The following is a 19,144-nucleotide window of genomic DNA, read 5'->3' as shown; positions in this document are numbered from 1 at the left end:
TTGACCACATAATTTGAGAGAAATAAGCTTTTTGTATCTTATAGGGTTTGTATCTTATGAGAGAAATAAGCTTTTTGTATCTTATATTTCAGCTCATCAAACCAACACTTTACATGTTCCGTTTATATTTTTGTTCAGTATATTTAGGAAATCTTAGTTCCAGACACCCTCCTGTGGCCAAATAAAAGCATTGCAGTATCTGCAAGAGTTGTCGGGTTCAAAGTTCAGAGACATTGCGCATGCGTACAATGCGAAGAACATCATGGGTGACGTCTGACGTTGGATCAACTAGATACGTTGCTAAATTTATAAACTAGCTATATATTTTTTTATCACAGACATGACACGTTAACTCTGCACTTTTCATATTTTGTACTGTTAGCTAGACATATTTGACTACATTGTTTAGCGTCACCTGAAAGAAAGAAATCATGACTGCCAACGAGGATCAAGAGGTAATATCTGGTGATGCTAAACAGCGCGCTAGCTAACTAACAGAGCTAGCTAGCAGTGATGTACGAAGGCTGAACTGTTAACAGTTTTCGACAAAACAGAGTTTCATGAACGACGTACTAGCATTACCGTAGTCAGTGGATGCTTGAGATAGTTTGCCTAGTTAGCTAACTGAAGAACTAGGCTAGTTTTGCCTAGTTAGCTAACTGAAGAACTAGGCTAGTTTTAGCCACACCACCAGTTAGCCAACAATAGCTCTGAGTAGTGTGAGTTAGTGCACTGAATCTCCTTAGATAGCTAACGTATTTATACTGAACAAAAAATATGAACCCAACATGAAAAGTGTTGGTCCCATGTTTCATGATCTGAAATATAATGTCCCAGATATTTTCCATACGCACAAAAAGCTTATTTCTCTCAAATGTTGTGCACAAATTTGTTTACATCCCTGTTAGTAAGCATTTCTCCTTTGCCAATATAATCTATCCAACTGACAGTTGTTATATATCAACAATTTGATTAAACAGCATGATCATTACACAGGTGCACCTTGTGCTGGGGACAATAAAAGGCCACTAAAAGGTGCAGTTTTGTCACACAACGCCACAGATGTCTCAAGTTTTGAGGGAGCGTGCAATTGGCATGCTGATTGCAGGAATGTCCACCAGTGCTGTTGCCAGATAATTGAATGTTAGTTTATCTACCATAAACCGCCTCCCACATTGTTTTAGAGAATTTGGCAGTAAGTCCAATCGGCCTCACAACCACAGACCACGTGTAACCACGCCAGCCCAGAACTTCCACATCCAGCTTCTTCACCTGCGGGATCATCTGAGACCAGCCACCTGGACAGTTGATGAAACTGTAGGTTTGCACCACCAAAGAATTGCGGTAGAAACTGTCTCAGGGAAGCTCATCTGCATGCTCGTCGTCCTCACCAGGGTCTTGACTTGACTGCAGATTGGCGTCGTAACCGACTTCTGTGGGAAAATGCTCATCTTCCATGGCCACTGGCACGCTGGAGAAGTGTTTTCTTCACGGATGATTCCCGGTTTCAACTGTACCGGGCAGATGGCAGACAACGTGTATGGCGTTGTGTGGGAGAGCGGTTTGCTCATGTGAACGGAGTGCCCCATGGTGGGGTTATGGTATGGACAAGCATGAATGGCAATTTTAATGCACAGAGATTCTGTGAAGAGATCCTGAGGCCCATTGTCGTGCCATTTATCTGCCGCCATCACCTCAAGTTTCAGCACGATAATGCACGGCCCCATGTCACAAGGATCTGTACACAATTCCTGGAAGATGAAAATGTCCCAGTTCTTCCATGACCTGCATACTAACCAGACATTTCACCCATTGAGCATGTTTGGGATGCTCTGGATCGACGTGTACGACAGCGTGTTCCAGTTCCCGCCAATATCCAGCAACTTCGCACAGCCTATGAAGAGGACCACAGGCCACAATCAACAGCCTGATCAACTCTATGCGAAGGAGATGTCGCGCTGCATAAGGCACACCAAATACTGACTGGTTTTCTGATCCATTCCCCTACCTTTTTTTTTAAGGCATCTGTGACCAACATATGCATATCTGTGTTCCCAGTCATGTGAAATCCATAGATTAGGGCTTAATGAACTTATGAACTGCAACTCAGTAAAAAGTTCTGTATATTATCTAGCTACCTACCGTCTTGTATCCAGCATCAATGAATAACCTCTCTGTCTCGTCTCTCTCCCTCACTTTGGTTTCTGTTCCAGATGGAGTTAGAAGCACTTCGTTCTATATACGAGGGGGATGAGTGCTTCAAGGAAGTCAGCCCAGTTTCTTTTCAGTTTAGGGTGAGTAGCTTGTTGAATGGGATGTGCTGTAGAAGTGAGATTCTCAATTGGGAAAACATCTGTCCAAAGATAGTTCATCTTTGTCATTTATAGTGGGAGCAAATGAAGCGTAGTGGTTAGCACAAACAAGGAGGTGGGCAAAGCCATGCAGGAGATAGTGAGATCCTGTTGGTGCGTTGTAGCATATTTCCGTTGGGGAACTCCTCCTCTGAAGTAGGCATGTGCACAAACTCGATTCGACCTTGTACTCCTTCTAAACGACACAATTTAAATATATATTTTAACTTTGGCAAAGCCTCAAGTCTATAACACTTAGTGCGCTGTGTTTGTTACAGTTTTGGGAACATAAACATGTATTGAGATCAGATGTTTAATCGATGAGTGTGCAGAATGTCGGCCCAGTTTTACATAGTACCATCCTCTCCAACTACCTCTCGACTGGACTTCCTCTCACTACCATATTTGGTCGTGAGAAAATGGTTCTAAATGGATGCTTCAGTTTTATAGCCCCAGTGACATGTCTGGGTTACCCCTTCTGTCTGTTGTCCATCCTCTTCTCCGACGTGAAACGGAAGCCATATTTAGGATATTGTCAGTTTGTTGATAGGCGGCAGGAGGAGTTTTATTTTGTATTTATCCTATGGCAGAGGATGCTCAGCAATATGCTACTGCTGATGATTTTAAATCAGCCACATCCCCTTTGAACCAGCTGTTGTTGGGTGAAAAAAGCATTCACAGGTTTAAAAACGATGAACTACTTTAAAAATATATACTTTTATGTATAAACATCCTTTTATAAAATATTTTATTTTTGCCTCCTCTCCTCGATTTACCTTCTGACCTTTTTCAAAAAGAGTCGAGTAGAGGTCGTAGGAGACGAAGTGAGGAATCAAGGAAATTAAAGTGTGATTATCCTAGTGTCTGTCTCCCAAACCTCTTAGGCTCACCTGATTCAGTTGGTTTACTAATCAGCTGGGTAGTCAGGAAAGAGGTTTTGGGAAACACTGTCGACGTGAATGAACATTGTCTAACATCCCAAACCACTTCCTTTTCCAGATAGGAGAACATGATGACTCCAAAGCGTTCATTCTGGATATTTCATGGCCTGAGATGTATCCTGAAACGGCACCTGAAATTTCTCTAGGTGGCTTTTTCAACAAAAAAATGTAAGTAACCATTGACACTGTACAATACTTATTGTGGTTAGCCTAATTTATGTTACTACCATGCTATATTCCTAAGTTTGGTCATGATCCACCAATGAAATACAGTGAGCCTGTGAAGATACAAAATAACTTAATATATGAAGTTGTCTAATTCCTGAGGTAATTACATTGAGTTGATCCTGTCCTCTGTGGCTCTTTTGGTCGAGCATGGCACTTGTAATGCCAGGATAGTGGGTTTAGATTCGTCCTGGAGCCACTCATGCAGAAAATGTATGCACGCAAGACTTGACTGTAAGTCGCTTTTTGGGTAAAAACACCAGCTAAATGATTTATTCTAAATGATTCTCTTATCAGATCTTCAGAGACCAAGCAGCTGATCATCTCTGGGTTGGAGGAGCAGGTGGAGGCCAACCTGGGCACTGCCATGATGTACACCCTGTTCGAGTGGGCCAAAGACAACCAGGAAGCTCTGATGGAGAACCACCAAGCCGTGGTCACTGCCGTGGTCAGTGTGTTACACACACAACCATAGAAATAGAATGACTTGGAAGGGACTTTCCGGTCTAGTCGGTTTAGTATTTATATACACATTGTGCTCATTAACCAGTGGTGACCTGTTTTCCCCAGACGCTGACATCTAACAGTGATCTCAACGCCCCAGCCAAGAAGAAAGAGAAGAAGGAACAGCTGACCAAATCACAGAAGAGGAAGATAACATGTAGAACTGGTAAGGACTGAAATGACTTGAGTATTTAACTTTCCGTCATCAAATTACTATTTTTAGTCAAGACCTATTGATATTTAAACAGTGCTATTCACACGATACTGTTTCAACAGATAACAAGGGGGAGCTCCCCAGAGGCTGGGACTGGGTCGACGTCATCAAGGTATATTCCGTTCAGTCAGTTAACGGCAGTTGATTTTGTGCCGACTATTTTTGTTGTCCTGTATGATTTTTCATTTTATTTCATAAGACCACCCGTGCTTTTGATAGCACCATTGCTGCCAATAGCGCCATTGTTCATCATTTTAATGTCTCTCCTTTCTTGCATCTTCAACTTGTTGAACATGACACTCCAGCATGTAAGTACAATGGAAAAACTATACATATTTCGCAATATACATTTTTTTTTAAAACATGCCCCATCTGAGCTTACTGTGGTTTCTAAATGCTTTTCTCTATATTGTCGTTTTTCAGTTGAGCAGAACAGGCGGTAAAGAGGAAGACTAGAATGCCGTGGAGGAGGTGGAGAGGTCTCTGGTACTGCTTTTACCAGGAAGTGAAGTCTCCCGACCTCACTCAGACCACCTGACCTGGCCGCTGCTCTGTAGACTCCTTCCAGTCTGCCCCAAGACACCACACTCAAGACGGACGCTTTTTCGCTCCAAGGGAAGACGGGGTCCTCTACACCTGAACACAATCAATAGTTGTCAAAGCTGTCATTTTGAGAGGGTGTCACACATGCAGGTGGTTTAGTGTCATATCGGAAGGAGTTTAAAATGTGGCTTTTTTTTATTTTTATGAACTGTTTTCATTTGCTTGGAAGAGACCCCAAATGTGTGTGACTAATTTTGGTTTTAACGGTGGTGATGACGGTGAATTGCAGTGTGAGCTGCATAGAAACAACGAAGGCTTGTAAGGGGTGTGTGCTAGTATTTGTGCTGTCGAAGTGAGTGAATGGTGAAGGGGTGGCAGTGTCATCTGTTTTCACTAGTACTGTATGCTTGTCGAAGTGGAATGATCTGGAATTCTTGTTACCATGGGCCAGACTTACATGTACTGGCATCACTGCCAGGGAATTGAAAACGGGTCCACTGTGAGACCGGTTCAGTTGCTAGGCATCAGGAGCTGTAAAACGTGCTTTACCAGGGGTGTCAACGTATGGCTGTATGACTTTAGGATCCTCAGTGTATCATGATGTGGTGTGGAACATAAACTCAACATGTTATGAAGGACACAACAACTGAATATGTGATATTGTGCCCCTTTAATTTAGAGACGTGCTGGAGAAACATTCGTTTTTTTAAAATAAAAAATGATTACTACGATATTGTTCTTACATTTATTTTAGCTTGTCCATGTTTCCCAACTAAAAATACACCCTGGCATAATGTACAGTGTATTTTATGTGCTGTTGTCGTTTTGATAAAGGGAAAGAACAGAGAAACGGCTTAATGTGAATACCAAATACTTTATCCCCTTGCAACAGTTTTGTGGGGGTAGGATATTTGGTTCCCATGGCGATGTATCTGAATAGTATCTAGAGGTAGAAAACATAGTAATGAATAGGAGGCCCGCCTAAAGCTTATTTTTCTACGTCATTAAAGCCATGTCCGAAATTGAACTTTTTTTGAATATACGGACGCATTCTTTAACCGAGGTGTAAGTAAAAGCACTGTTAACTCTATCCAATTATGCGTTTATACGTACCGGGTCAGTGCGCCTCTAGTTGGCCTACTATTAGTGGAACATGAACCATCACTCGAATTCCGCCCTGGACAACACTAGTTGCCAAAGGAGTTGTCACTTCTCCAAACACAGTGAGACAGGTGATACTGTCAGCGTTGAATTGTGATGGTGAGCCATTGAAGCTTCGAGCGGGATAAGAAATTAATGCGCGATAGCCAATGGAGAGAGGCGATTCTATCCTAGAATCAAGAAAAATGTGGACTTATAAAAACGGAAAGAAGACAAGGAGAGTAAGTCCAACTATTTCGTTATTCCTGTGTGCGCTAATTTTACAACTTTTTCTAACACCTTGTAGCTTTTATATTAAATGGACATGACTTACAATAACTGATCATAAATAATGAATAGCTCTCAATTGAGAGCTTCCTGCAATGTTAGGCTACAATTTTCTATTTCGTTCATAGGAGAAAGAAGTTGTAATATTTCCACCTATTTCCAATGGGTCTACCTCACTGCCTCGGGTGAGTTTAAGTGCCAGGTAGTCTCATAATATTCAGTACACCCTTAAATGTTCTGTAGCCTAGGTGGGTATCTGCTCTCTTATCACCCAATTGTGAGGGTTCAATTGTTCTACATAAGTAATTTACATTGATTTATAACCCTCATTAATATCAGTTCACCCAGTGTTCCTTTCTCATTGGTAATGCGTCATAGCATCAGGACAGCAACGACAAGAGAGCGACCATTCCCACATTCCAAAGACTCCAGGACATGTTCTTTTCCCGCTGTCGATCCGACCATGGCATTCTAGAGAAAAAGATTAGGTCCAATAAGGTAAGGTATTTGATCCAGGTTGAGTAACACATGTTTAAACAATGTGTGGGTCTAATTCTGAATGCTGATTGGTTAAAACGGCATTTCAACCGTTGTCTATTCCACAAGTTACCACCAGATAAATCTATGACGTTAAAATGCCTATTTACTCTGTTCCATCTGACTGGGCAGTCCACTGTCTCATCAGCCCAGCCAGACAATTTATAAACTTGATCTCCACTATAAAAAGCATCTAGACATTATCTCACATTTCTTTTAGACTAACATTTAGTTTTCAACAGCAGAGATTTGTATAAACTTTGTTGTCTGTCTCTGACATTTGCAACATTGTTTCAATATTCAAAATTCGATCTCCAGCTGTCCCATAGTAATGAACGTGTCGGGAGGAGACAGACAGGCAGCGTTTCTCAGCCAGTCGAAATGTATAGTCCATCCGTGTGTTGCTTACTGTAGTCTGTATTTATATTGTAGAGAGCAGACAGGAGTATTCCTTTGACCAAAGTCAGTGAGGAGTCAGAGTCCCAGATAACAACTCACCTCAGAGTAAGTGTTCTGTACACCTCTGGACGGCTTTTGTTTTCATGTGTCCTATCTAATTTATTCATGTTTTAAATCCACACATTCTTCTCAGTATCAATTTCTGCAGCGCCATGTAAAGTCGTATGGACAAAGCACACCGTCAGAGGAGAAAGGGGTGAATGTGCTGCGTCTGCAGAAAACGCAGGGTTTTTTATTCAAGGTGAGGAAAACCACTCTTTGCTGATTCATCCTTCCTGATCTGATAATGGGAAAAAAAACCTGATCCCATTCTTCATTTATTTTGGGCTTTTTTATTTATTTTTTTAGGACAAAGCCGCTTTCAAAGCCTTACCAGATGGAGGACTCGATGACACGGAGGATGCTGCTCCTCAAAACCTGCTGCAGAGTTTGGTGGCACTGGAAGAGGAAGAGGAGGACCGTGTTTGTGTAAACCAGGATGTCACCTCATGGACTGAAAGTGTTCCCGAAATTGTCAAATGTCTATTGGCTGAATCTTCTAATGGTGTTGTCAAGACAACAGGAGGAGACCCTCATTCATTAGGTCTCACAGTTATAACAGATGACCTGGAACGTGCCAAGAAGAGGAGATTCATGATCTACATATGTGGTGGATATAAAGGTAAGCGTGTGAGCGTGAGCGTGCTTGTCTCTGTATATGTATTAACGACAATCCCATCCCCCCCCACACAGACACGGTGGCAGAGAGGAGTGCGTTGATGGAGACTGTGTTCCCTCGCCTGTACCTCTACTGCAAACAGAGGGGCTATGACTTCAGGATGGTGGACCTGCGCTGGGGCGTGGGAGACCCTGTGTCAGATAGACACGACACGGCAGAGCTGCATGTGGAGGCCCTCACACAGTGTCAGGAAACACTGGGGCCAAACTTCATAGTGAGATATCTCTCTAGTTTAATTTGTTTTTATTCAAATCATTTCTCTCCTCCTTTTTATCTTTTCACTGATCTCTTATCCAACATATCCTCCCACACGTTTACGACCCTTCTGCCAGTCACTAGCTAAACTCCTGGATTCATGAAGTTATTAATTAGTGTTTTATTTGCTAGTTATTCCTTGGTCAGAAGTACGAGGTCCAGACCCTGCCCAGCACTATCTCCAGAGAGGTGTTTGAGGCCATCGTGAACGTGGTGGAGAGAGACAGACAGAAGATGTCCAAGAGAAAACAACCCAAGATGGACGACGTCATCAGTGATTCCAAGTCTAATATCGCCACAGGAAGTGACACGGGCAGCTTTGTTGCTGAACACAACAACGATCATGATTCAGGCGATCCAGCTCCGAATTCTGTGTTAATGAGCGATGAGATTTCCGTATCCCGTAATTCCCTCTCTGATGCAGATGAGACGCGGATAAGTCCTGCGGCGACGAGGTGTTGGGCAGACTTCGACCGGGATCTGATCCTACTCCGGACGTGGTACAGACTAGATGAGAACTGTGATCCTCCTGTGTACCGCCTACTCCCTGTGAGGTAAGATATACAATTACACGGTTGCTCTTAATTGCTATGTCTGAGTTCAAAGTCTGAGAGAATGTCACAAGTTTGGCCATGACACATTGATGTCAACTTTTATTTGTATTTTGTAAAGCACTTTTTTGCTATTTTGTGAGTTTGTTGCATAGTATGCTACTTGTTTGTTTTAGGGATTGTTGAAATGACCATCACAAGGACCACTAGTATAGTTTCTTATTTGAAGCTTGTGTAACTTGCTAAACTAGTTACCAACAATCATTGGCAATCCAAACCCAACTGGCATATGAAATGCTTTGTTTGGTTTCCATGGCTCTTGCCCCTAGGCCATGTATTGTTATGAAAATGATTGTTTGAGGATAGTTAAAATTAGCCAGACTAACCGTAAGGAAATTGAGCTCTCACAGTACAACAACCCTCCCTCTCAGCTTTTTTCCATTCCATTCACAAGTGTCTTAAATCCCTTCACTATATTGAATTGACGTTAGGTCTCCTTAGTCAATCATCTTGAAATTACCTAGTTCCTGTATGTGTTGGTAGCACCCAACAGCCTGACTTCCTGAGTAGAGATGGCCAGCGCAGGAGGCAGGCGAGGAAGGCGTGGCAAGCTACATGCTTGCACCTGTGGGGGGTGCTACAGAGGAGTGGGACAGAGGCTCTGGGGGAGGAGGGGACATCTCACCTCCTCAGGACAGGTTTGTACGGGTGTGTATGGGGGGGTAGTTATTATTGTCATCATTATTGTCTTTTCACCTTAGTGGTGGATCAGGTTATTTCCCTCTTCCAGTAGTGTACAGGAAGTAGTCTACATTGCGTTTAGCCTTGTCGGTTTTCTCCCCACCCAGTTCTAGACTGGGAGGTAGAGCAGGGCCTCCAGTCACTAGGAGCCGAGGCCCCTCCAGAGGAACACTGCCACTGCTATAAGAGGGTCATCCCTGACCTCCACTACAGCCTGAGGAACGAACACGCCGCCCACTACATCGACCTGCTGAAAGGTCGACCGCAGGTCAACCACACCCTGAACGCAGCACACCAGGGCTTCATGGATCGCGTTCACAAAAAGGTGTGTGTGTGTGTGTGTGTGTGTGTGTGTGTGTGTGTGTGTGTGTGTGTGTGTGTGTGTGTGTGTGTGTGTGTGTGTGTGTGTGTGTGTGTGTGTGTGTGTATAAAGGAGAGAGCATGATACAAAGACAAAATTCATTTTGTTCCATACTTTCACAGAGTAACACTGCTCATCGATATCTACATTGTTCCATACTTTCACAGAGTAACACTGCTCATCGATATCTACGTTGTTCCATACTTTCACAGAGTGACACTGCTCATCGATATCTACATTGCGGTCGGTTCCGTTTAAGATGAAGGAGGATGATAATTGTTTTTATGAGCATAGCCTTATTTATATGTTTTATTTTATTTATTTAACCTTTATTTAACCAGGTAGGACAGTTGAGAACAAGTTCTCATTTACAACTGCGACCTGGTCAAGATAAAGCAAAGCAGTGCGACACAAACAACACAGAGTTACACATCGGATAAACAAACATACAGTCAATAACACAATAGAAAAATCTATATACAGTGTGTGCAAATGTAGTAAGATTAGGGAGGTAAGGCAATAAATAGGCCATAGTGGCGAAATAATTACAATTTAGCAATTAAACACTGGAATGATAGATGTACAGAATATGAATGTGCAAGTAGAGATACTGGGGTGCAAAGGAGCAAAAAATATATAAATAAAATGGGGATGAGGTAGTTGGGTGGGTGGGCTATTTACAGATGGGCTGTGTACAGGTGCAATGATCAGTAAGCTGCTCTGACAGCTGATGCTTAAAGTTAGTGAGGGAGATATAAGTCTCCAGCTTCAGTGATTTTTGCAATTCGTTCCAGTCATTGGCAGCAGAAAATTGGAAGGTAAGGCGGCCAAATGAGGAGTTGGCTTTGGGGATGAACAGTGAAATATACCTGCTGGAGTGCGTGCTACGGGTGGGTGCTGCTATGGTGACCAGTGAGCTGAGATAAGGTGGGGCTTTACCTAGCAAAGACTTATAGATGACCTGGAGCCAGTGGGTTTGGCGACGAATATGAAGCGATGGCCAGCCAACGAGAGCATACAGGTCACAGTGGTGGGTAGTATATGGGGCTTTGGTGACAAAACGGATGGCACTGTGATAGACTACATCCAATTTGCAGAGTAGAGTGTTGGAGGCTATTTTGTAAATGACATTGCCGAAGTCAAGGATTGGTATCATAGTCAATTTTACGAGGGTATGTTTGGCAGCATGAGTGAAGGATGCTTTGTTGCGAAATAGGAAGCTGATTCTAGATTTCATTTTGGGTTGGAGATGATTAACGTGAGTCTGGAAGGAGAGTTTACAGTCTAACTAGACACCTAGGTATTTGTAGTTGTCCACATATATAAGTCAGAACCGTCCAGAGTAGTGATGCTAGACGGGCGGGTGGGTTCGGGCAGCGATCGGTTGAAGAGCATGCATTTAGTTTTACTTGCATTTAAGAGCAGTTGGAGGCCACGGAAGGAGTGTTATATGGCATTGAAGCTCGTTTGGAGGTTTGTGAACACAGTGTCCAAAGAAGGGCCAGAAGTATACAGAATGGTGTCTTCTGCGTAGAGGTGGATCAGAGAATCACCAACAGCAAGAGCGACATCATTGATGTATACAGAGAAAAGAGTCGGCCCGAGAATTGAACCCTTAGAGACTGCCAGAGGTCCGGACAACAGGCCCTCTGATTTGACACACTGAACTCTGTCAGAGAAGTAGTTGGTGAACCAGGCAAGGCAGTCATTTGAGAAACCAAGGCTGTTGAGTCTGCCAATAAAAATGTGGTGATTGACAGAGTCGAAAGCCTTGTCCAGGTCGATGAATACGGCTGCACAGTATTGTCTATTATCGATGGCGGTTATGATATCATTTAGCACCTTAAGCGTGGCTGAGGTTGCACCCATGACCAGCTCAGAAACCAGATTGCATAGTGGAGAAGGTACGGTTGGATTCGAAATGGTCGGTGATCTGTTTGTTAACTTGGCTTTCAAAGACTTTAGAAAGGCAGGGTAGGATAGGTATAGGTCTATAACAGTTTGGGTCTAGAGTGTCTCCCCCTTTTGACGAGGGGGATGACAGCGGCAGCTTCCCAATCTTCAGGGATCTCAGATGATACGAGACGTTGAACAGGCTAGTAACAGGGGTTGTAACAATTGCGGCAGATAATTTTAGAAAGTGAGGGTCCTGATTTTCTAGCCCGGCTGATTTGTAGGCGTCCAGATTTTTCCGCTCTTTCAGAACATCAGCTATCTGGATTTGGGTGAAAGAGAAATGGGGGAGGCTTGGGCAAGTTGCTGTGGGGGGTGCAGAGCTGTTGACCGGGGTTGGGGTAGCCAGGTGGAAAGCATGGCCAGCCGTAGAAAAATGCTTATTGAAATTCTCGATTATCGTAGATTTATTGGTGGTGACAGTGTTTCCTAGCCTCAGTGCAGTGGGCAGCTGGGAGGAGGTGCTCTTGTTCTCCGTGGACTTTACAGTGTCCCAGAACATTTTGGAGTTTGTGCTACAGGATGCAAAATTCTATTACAGCATATTGGATGATTGTCATTCATATTCCATTCACCCAGTTCAAAGTTACATCAACAGGTTTAGGCTACTACATGATACTTGAATTTGTCTTATACCCATCATGAGGTTGTTACAACCTAGCCTACAAATTAGTTTACACCATAGGTGCACAGCTCAGGTCGAGAGAAACATTTGAGTAATCAAGGAGGCCGACAGTGACACATTTAATACTGCCTTGCACACAGTCGCCTGCTTCTAGCTGACCTAGTGTGTAATCATTAGTCCAACAGTTGCAAACAAGAGTTTATAGTTGGACAAATTCAGGTACGTTTATCCCCACTTCGTTACGTTTGCTTCTGTTTAAGAAACGTTTTTCAACATAATCGGCTAAATGAATACACCCCTGATTACATGCTAAACACACTTCACTTTCATAGCAGCCACATACAAACCGCATGATCACTTTGCTCGTTGTATTCCTTCTCGCATTTACACGCTCTCCTCCCCTCAACTTTTCCCTTCGCTTGTGGACTTCAGTGCACAACACATCAGCTGTCTGTGACCAGGCTAGAAAAAAAACTTTCCAAGCCAAACCGCTACACACAGCCTCTAGAACTAACGTGTTAGTAAACCCGGTACAATCACGCAGTACATTGTACAGTCAGCAAACAGTTTAGCAGTTACACCGGCATGCCCCAGTGGCAATAAATTAATAGAAACCAAAAGCTTACCTTGACTTGGAAGAGTTCCAGTATTGGATCACCATAGCCTGTTAGCTAACATAGCATCCCTCTCTGTTTGAGCCTGGTGTTTGCATAGGCTAAACTAGCTAGCTACATTCGCTCGCTAAGTAAGTGAAAGTGAGCTATAGCTAGCTCTCTCTTGATCTCTCTCTCCCTCTCTTGCTTCTTATTCATTTTTGAAGAAATAATTTGTTCAAAACTGTTCAACTATTTACCAAATGTTATGCACTGCAGTGCTAGCTAGCTGTAGCTTATGCTTTCAGTACTAGATTCATTCTCTGATCCTTTGATTGGGTGGACAGCATGTCAGTTCAGGCTGTAAGAGCTCTGATAGGTTAGAGGACGTCCTCCTGAAGTTGTCATAATTACTGTGAAAGTCTATGGAAAGAGGCGAGAACCATGAACCTCCTAGGTTTTGTACTGAAGCCAATGTACCCAGAGGAGGACGGAAGCTAGCTGTCCTCCAGCTACACCATGGTGCTACTGTAGACTTGTATAGCAAAACAGTGTGTTTTAATCAATTATTTGGTGATGTGAATTTACTTAGTATAGTTTTATCTAAAAACCACAACTTTGAAAATGTTTCACAATTTTTATTTTATTTTATTCACTGAGGAAGATGGTTCTCCCCTTCCTCCTTCGAGGCGCCTCAACTGACACATTGCCCTTTCTTTCCTCAAAAAGTTGCGCCACACCAACATCTATGAGCGTAACGTGGACTGGGGAAGGAAGGGCCTGAACCCCAAACATAACCGATCCCAACAGTTCTACACAGAACACATCTCCTCTCACTTCCAGAGGACTGTCATCAACTCTCTGAACAAGTGAGAGACAAATAAATACATATATAACACATGTAATAAAGTATATTGGAACTATATGACATGTTTATCACATGGTTACACGTATATCTGTCATTATGTTGGCCCTCAAAGATTATTGCGTAACAGTTAACTGATGGCATAAATGTTGAGTCGAGCTGTCCCCCCGTACTCCAGAGTCATGAAGGGGAACAAAGTAAAAGGCTCCTTTGACGTCAGACGGAGAGAAGCATCTAGAATGAGGATACAGGAGGAGATCCATCGCCATGTTAACCATGGACGCACTCTGTAAGTCTCCGGTTTGGTTTTCTTCAATTTAGAATGGCCACCTGCATGCTTATAAGTTGCCTGGTTTCAGACACTGTATGTTTGTGCCAACTCCTATGGTCAATTTGTCATGCCAAATATTGCACCATTACGAGCTGGCAAGAGAGCGCAAACAGATCTCAAACCAGGCTAGCTTCAAAGTGGTTTGATATCATCATGACTAGTCTCTCTCCAGGGAAAATCACCATGTGTTGAGAGATGGCTTCCTGGGTGAGATGAGGAGGGCTGTGGAGGAAGGGTCTTCTCTCAGACCTATCCTCCTACTGGGTCCCCCTGGCTGGGGCAAGAGCACCACCATGGCCAGACTGGCACACCTCGCTCCCTCCTGGATTACTGGGTGAGAGGTGGCATCAATGGGAAATGTTTGTAAAAATGTTAAGGTATTATGCACTTATTTCAGTTTAAGAATACGATATGATCCTAAGTCAAGAATTGAAGCGCTCTCTAAAATCCATACTGCTTGGTGTGATAAGCAAACCATACTATTCCTGTGACCGAGTGTATATGAAGGACTCTGTAGTGCTCACAAACTGGACTTGCATGTTCTCCCTCTCAGAGCTGTGAAGGTGCTGGTGTGTTTCGTGGGCCTGACGGGGGAGAGCAGGAATGTGCGTCTGGTTCTCCAGCACCTGTGTGTTCAGCTGGCTGAGAACTACAGCCACCACACTGATCTCTCTGAGGTAGCTACCTCTGACATATACGTTATCATCTTATTCCAAACAATGCAATTCCCATATAGAAGAGTACGAATGCTGTCTTGATAGAATAGATGAGAAGGTAAAATGCTCATATTAGTCAGCTGTAAAGGGATACTTCACCCCGAAACCACATTTTGTCATTTTATACCACAAAAGTTATGTCCATACCAAAAATAGGTACAAACATGAAAACACATTGAATACAAACATTAAATGACCAATATCATTCTGTGTCCATTCAACCCAGGGTCTCCCTCAGTTGGTGAATGAGTTCCACTCCCTGCTGGGTCAGGTGAGAGCGGACAGCCCCGTAATCCTTGTGCTGGACGGGATAGATGCTCTCTCTGAGGAGCACGGAGCAGACGTCTCCTGGCTGTGTACACCTCTCCCCCCACACGTCCACCTCATCCTGTCTGCCACCACAGACTCTGCCTGCGCCCACACCCTGCAGGTCAGGACAGGTTGACAAAGATACTGTACAACAGTGTTTATCCTACCATTACTTAGGCTGCCCACCTCATCTCTTGTCACTTTCTAATTGGGAGGAACGCTGCTGTACAGGTGTGCAGTTACTGTGGCAACGGTCATTAAAAGGTTTCAAATACAATTCTGATAAAATGCAACAGTTGGACAATGGATGAAGATACTCCAAATATTTAGAATTGTTTAAATTCATCATTTATTTCACATAAACATTGTATTGGCATGGACAAATAATGGCAAAATTCAGGCATTTTGGTGGGAATTCAGATATTAAATTTATTGTAAAATGTCACATTTATTTTCTTATAAAGCACTCGTGTGTGTATATATACTATTTTTGTATATCAGGTCTTTTTTTAAATTTTTTTAAATACTAGGAAAAAGGATCTGTGCCTCATCTTCACCGGGTGTATTTGCATAAATGAACACATTAACATAAAGGGGTGGAACAGAGCTTCAACCACCAAACACTTCCTTTGTCTAGGGCCTATCTGTAATCATAAACTGCGCTGTCTAGACTGCCTCATTAATGATTCATTACTGTACTTGTCACGTTCTCCTGCATAATTCAACAAGTGTGTCAAGAGAAGAATACCCACGCAATTTAAAATAGATTACACCTACAGTATATGTACATACTTTACATTGTTTGTGAGATCAGACATAATATCACTATAATCTGAGTGTTCCTTTGCGGGAAAAAATGCTTTCATTTCAGTGCATCTAATTTGTAAACATTTCAACTGTATTAAAAAACATTTAATTGCAAAAAAAAATCAACACACACCTAAATAAAGATATCTTTCTTCTATTTCTTGTGATGTAAGTATCGAGATGTTAAATCCCAGACCAAGCGTTAGCTTTCTCATAGATGCAACGGAAAACTATTGTATTCCATTGAGTCCATTTCGGGCCATAACCGGGGTGTGTTTGATTGGTCAATACAAACGTTTCCGTGGTCGTTACATTAATGGGAAAAAACGAATGGCACAAGCAAGAGTGGGAAGAGTCGCCAGAGTAAAATGAAAGCAATCAATCCAGCGAGATTTAAGTGACAACTGGATTTTGCACCCCTCAAATACAGGAAGTAGATGGTTGAAAAGGAGAGCTCCTCAGATGGGTGGGGCCTGCGTGTTGCTAAGTTACTGTATGTGAGACATCCTGACAGGTACCATTCACGGTACATGTTCTATCTAAAACCCTCTGTCATGATGCTAGTATCAAACTGATTATGAAATTCTCCGTCCCTTCCCTATCCAGAAGTCAGCCCAGCCCACTGTCCTGTCCCTACCACCCCTCAGTCCTGATGACATCACTAAGGCTCTAAAACATAAACTCCAGACTGACCACCGCAGGCTCCAGGACTGGCAGTGGCAGCTTCTCCTCCAGGCCTGCCTTTCCTGTCCCTCCCCTCTCTACCTGGAGGCTGTCTATGCTGAGTCCGTCCTCTGGAGCTCCTTCTCCCCCCAGGGCAGCCTAGGCCTCCCACCCGACCTGGAAGGGCTCTACGTAGGCCTGCTGGCTTGCTTGGAGAGGGTCCACGGGGAGCAGCTGGTGGGACGGGCCGCCGCGGTTATATCACTCTCCAGAGGGGGCGTCACGGAAGAGGTGGGTGAAACACATTGGTAGTGAAGGAGAATGTAAAGAGCTGTGAGCACATGGAATAACAGCAGAAATAGAGAGCCAGACCAATCACACAGCTGGACATTGTCTTGAATTGTACCTCAAGTACTGGGATTTGAATTTCAAATCGAAAAATTATCTTGAGAAAAATAAAGCTATTCTATTCTACATATATTATTATTATTGTTGTTGTTGTTGTTATAATTGCTATTGTTATTGATATTATTATAGTTTATTATTATTATTATAGTTATTGTTATTATTATAGTTACTATTATTATTGTTATTATTATTTTTGTTGTTATAATTGCTATTGTTATTGATATTATTGTTGTTATTATTGTTATTATAATTGCTATTGTTATAGTTATTATTATTGTTATTATTATTGTTGTTATAATTGCTATTGTTATAGTTATTATTATTGTTATAGTTATTATTATTGTTATAGTTATTATTATTTTTGATATTATAATTGTTATTATTATTCTAGTTTTATTGTTATTATTATTTTTTATATTATAATTGTTATTATTATTGATATTATTATGGTTATTATTTATTATTATTATAGTTTTATAGTTATTATAGTTATTAATATTTGTTATTATTGTAATTATGAGTGTTGTTATTATTATTATAGTTATTATTATTGTTATCATAGTTGTTGTTATTATTATAGTTGTTATTATTATAGTTGTTATTATAGTTGATGTTATTATTGTTGTTATTATTATAGTTGTTATTATAGTTGTTGTTATTGTTGTTGTTATTATTATAGTTGTTATTATTGTTGTTATAATTGTTATTGTTTTTGTTGTTATTATTATTGTTAAAGTTATTATTATTGTAGGTTTTATTATTGTTATTATAGTTGTTGTTGTTATTGTTGTTATTATTATAGTTGATGTTATTATTATTGTTATAATTGTAGTTATTGTTTTTGTTATTATCATAGTTATTATTATTATGATCATTAGGAGCTACTGGACCTGCTGGGGAAAGATGGGAAGGTTCTGCAGGAAGTATCGCTCTCCCATTCATCCTCCACTTCCTCCTCCAGCCTTCCCAGGGTGCCGTGCGTGCTGTGGGCGCGGCTGAGACGAGACCTTGGGAGTCACCTGACGGAGGCGGAGACAGACGGGACGTGGGTCTACCGCTGGACCCACTCTGAGCTGGGTAGGGTGTGTGTGAAACGATACCTCACAACGGACGATTCCCGCATGGTTCTACACGCAAACTACGCAGACTACTTCCGGGGTACGGATAGCCAACACAGGAACATATTTCAGCCGCTGGCATGGACACTGGAGGAGGACTCGACAAAAAGTTATGTGTTTAACCTCAGAAAGCTCCACGGCCTGCCCTACCACCTGGTTCGGTCAGGCCAGATACTGGCCTTCCTGTCTGAGTGTGTGTTTAACTATGAGTTCCTGCTGCACAAGGCCTGGGGTCTGTCTGTGCTCCATGTACAAGAGGACCTGAAGGGCGTCGTGCTGCCAGAGAAGTAGATTCTCTGTTTGATACTTCTTTTGAGTTGCTGTTTGATTCTGTATGTTTGAGATAAGTGATGTGTCCTCTCTCTCTTTGTTCCGCTCTACTCTCACATTTCATTCCCCTCACTGCCCCCCCCCGTCCGTCAGGGAGTTGGTAGATATGGAGGTGTTGGCTGCTACTCTGGAGCTCTCCAGGACCGTGCTGCTCCAGGACCCCTGCCAGCTAGCCTCCCAGGTTATGGGCCGTCTGGGACAGATAGTTGCGGAAGACCTCCCCGTGGCTCCAGGTACACTTCACCTCCCTTACAATTGTCACTGATGGATAAAGTGGCTCAACGTCTCAAATGGATGAGTTTAAAATAAAATAAAAAAAGCTTTGATACGAGGTTCCAGCTGTATGGCCTGCTCTCTGTCAGTGTTTTGTGTTCATACCAGGTGACCCACAGAAGTTTAGCTACCTGCATGCCCTGCTGGCCCAGTGTGCCCGTTCCTCTCTGCCAGTCCTGGTGCCCTCCTACAGCTTTCTGGTGCCCCCAGGAGAGATCCCACACACCCTGCTGGCAGGTAAATAACTATCACAAACAGTAAGACATGGTTGTTATGTTATCCTATGCCATTCTAGGTAAATGGCATGATGAATGCCTTTTCCTCT

General features: G+C 42.6%; 2 protein-coding genes across 2 annotated transcripts in view; both read left to right on the top strand.

Annotated features, from left to right (window-relative positions):
* The first annotated feature begins 236 nt into the window (after window positions 1-236).
* On the top strand, window positions 237-5,509 carry rwdd (RWD domain containing 4). Its single transcript, XM_071334072.1, has 6 exons — window positions 237-455; window positions 2,214-2,294; window positions 3,351-3,460; window positions 3,815-3,965; window positions 4,088-4,187; window positions 4,298-5,509. Exons 1-6 carry the CDS (start codon window positions 432-434, stop codon window positions 4,378-4,380), a joined length of 549 nt encoding a protein of 182 aa, XP_071190173.1. The 5' UTR covers window positions 237-431; the 3' UTR covers window positions 4,381-5,509.
* A 414-nt stretch (window positions 5,510-5,923) lies between these two features.
* The window catches only part of LOC139534691 (NACHT and WD repeat domain-containing protein 2), a 30,330-nt gene continuing 17,109 nt past the window's right edge, over window positions 5,924-19,144 (top strand). Inside the window, exons 1-19 of the mRNA XM_071334070.1 lie at window positions 5,924-6,160; window positions 6,335-6,391; window positions 6,585-6,704; window positions 7,176-7,247; window positions 7,336-7,443; window positions 7,551-7,863; window positions 7,935-8,134; window positions 8,308-8,729; window positions 9,270-9,424; window positions 9,575-9,792; window positions 13,729-13,868; window positions 14,043-14,153; window positions 14,368-14,529; window positions 14,749-14,872; window positions 15,138-15,341; window positions 16,634-16,981; window positions 17,977-18,503; window positions 18,640-18,779; window positions 18,928-19,056. Coding sequence (XP_071190171.1) covers window positions 6,089-6,160; window positions 6,335-6,391; window positions 6,585-6,704; window positions 7,176-7,247; window positions 7,336-7,443; window positions 7,551-7,863; window positions 7,935-8,134; window positions 8,308-8,729; window positions 9,270-9,424; window positions 9,575-9,792; window positions 13,729-13,868; window positions 14,043-14,153; window positions 14,368-14,529; window positions 14,749-14,872; window positions 15,138-15,341; window positions 16,634-16,981; window positions 17,977-18,503; window positions 18,640-18,779; window positions 18,928-19,056 — 3,622 coding nt within the window. The 5' untranslated portion in view covers window positions 5,924-6,088. The remainder of the gene's footprint in view (window positions 6,161-6,334; window positions 6,392-6,584; window positions 6,705-7,175; window positions 7,248-7,335; window positions 7,444-7,550; window positions 7,864-7,934; window positions 8,135-8,307; window positions 8,730-9,269; window positions 9,425-9,574; window positions 9,793-13,728; window positions 13,869-14,042; window positions 14,154-14,367; window positions 14,530-14,748; window positions 14,873-15,137; window positions 15,342-16,633; window positions 16,982-17,976; window positions 18,504-18,639; window positions 18,780-18,927; window positions 19,057-19,144) is intronic.

Source organism: Salvelinus alpinus, chromosome 11 (genome assembly GCF_045679555.1).
Source record: "Salvelinus alpinus chromosome 11, SLU_Salpinus.1, whole genome shotgun sequence".
NCBI lineage: Eukaryota > Metazoa > Chordata > Actinopteri > Salmoniformes > Salmonidae > Salvelinus > Salvelinus alpinus.
This window is presented reverse-complemented; position numbering and strand designations above follow the sequence as displayed.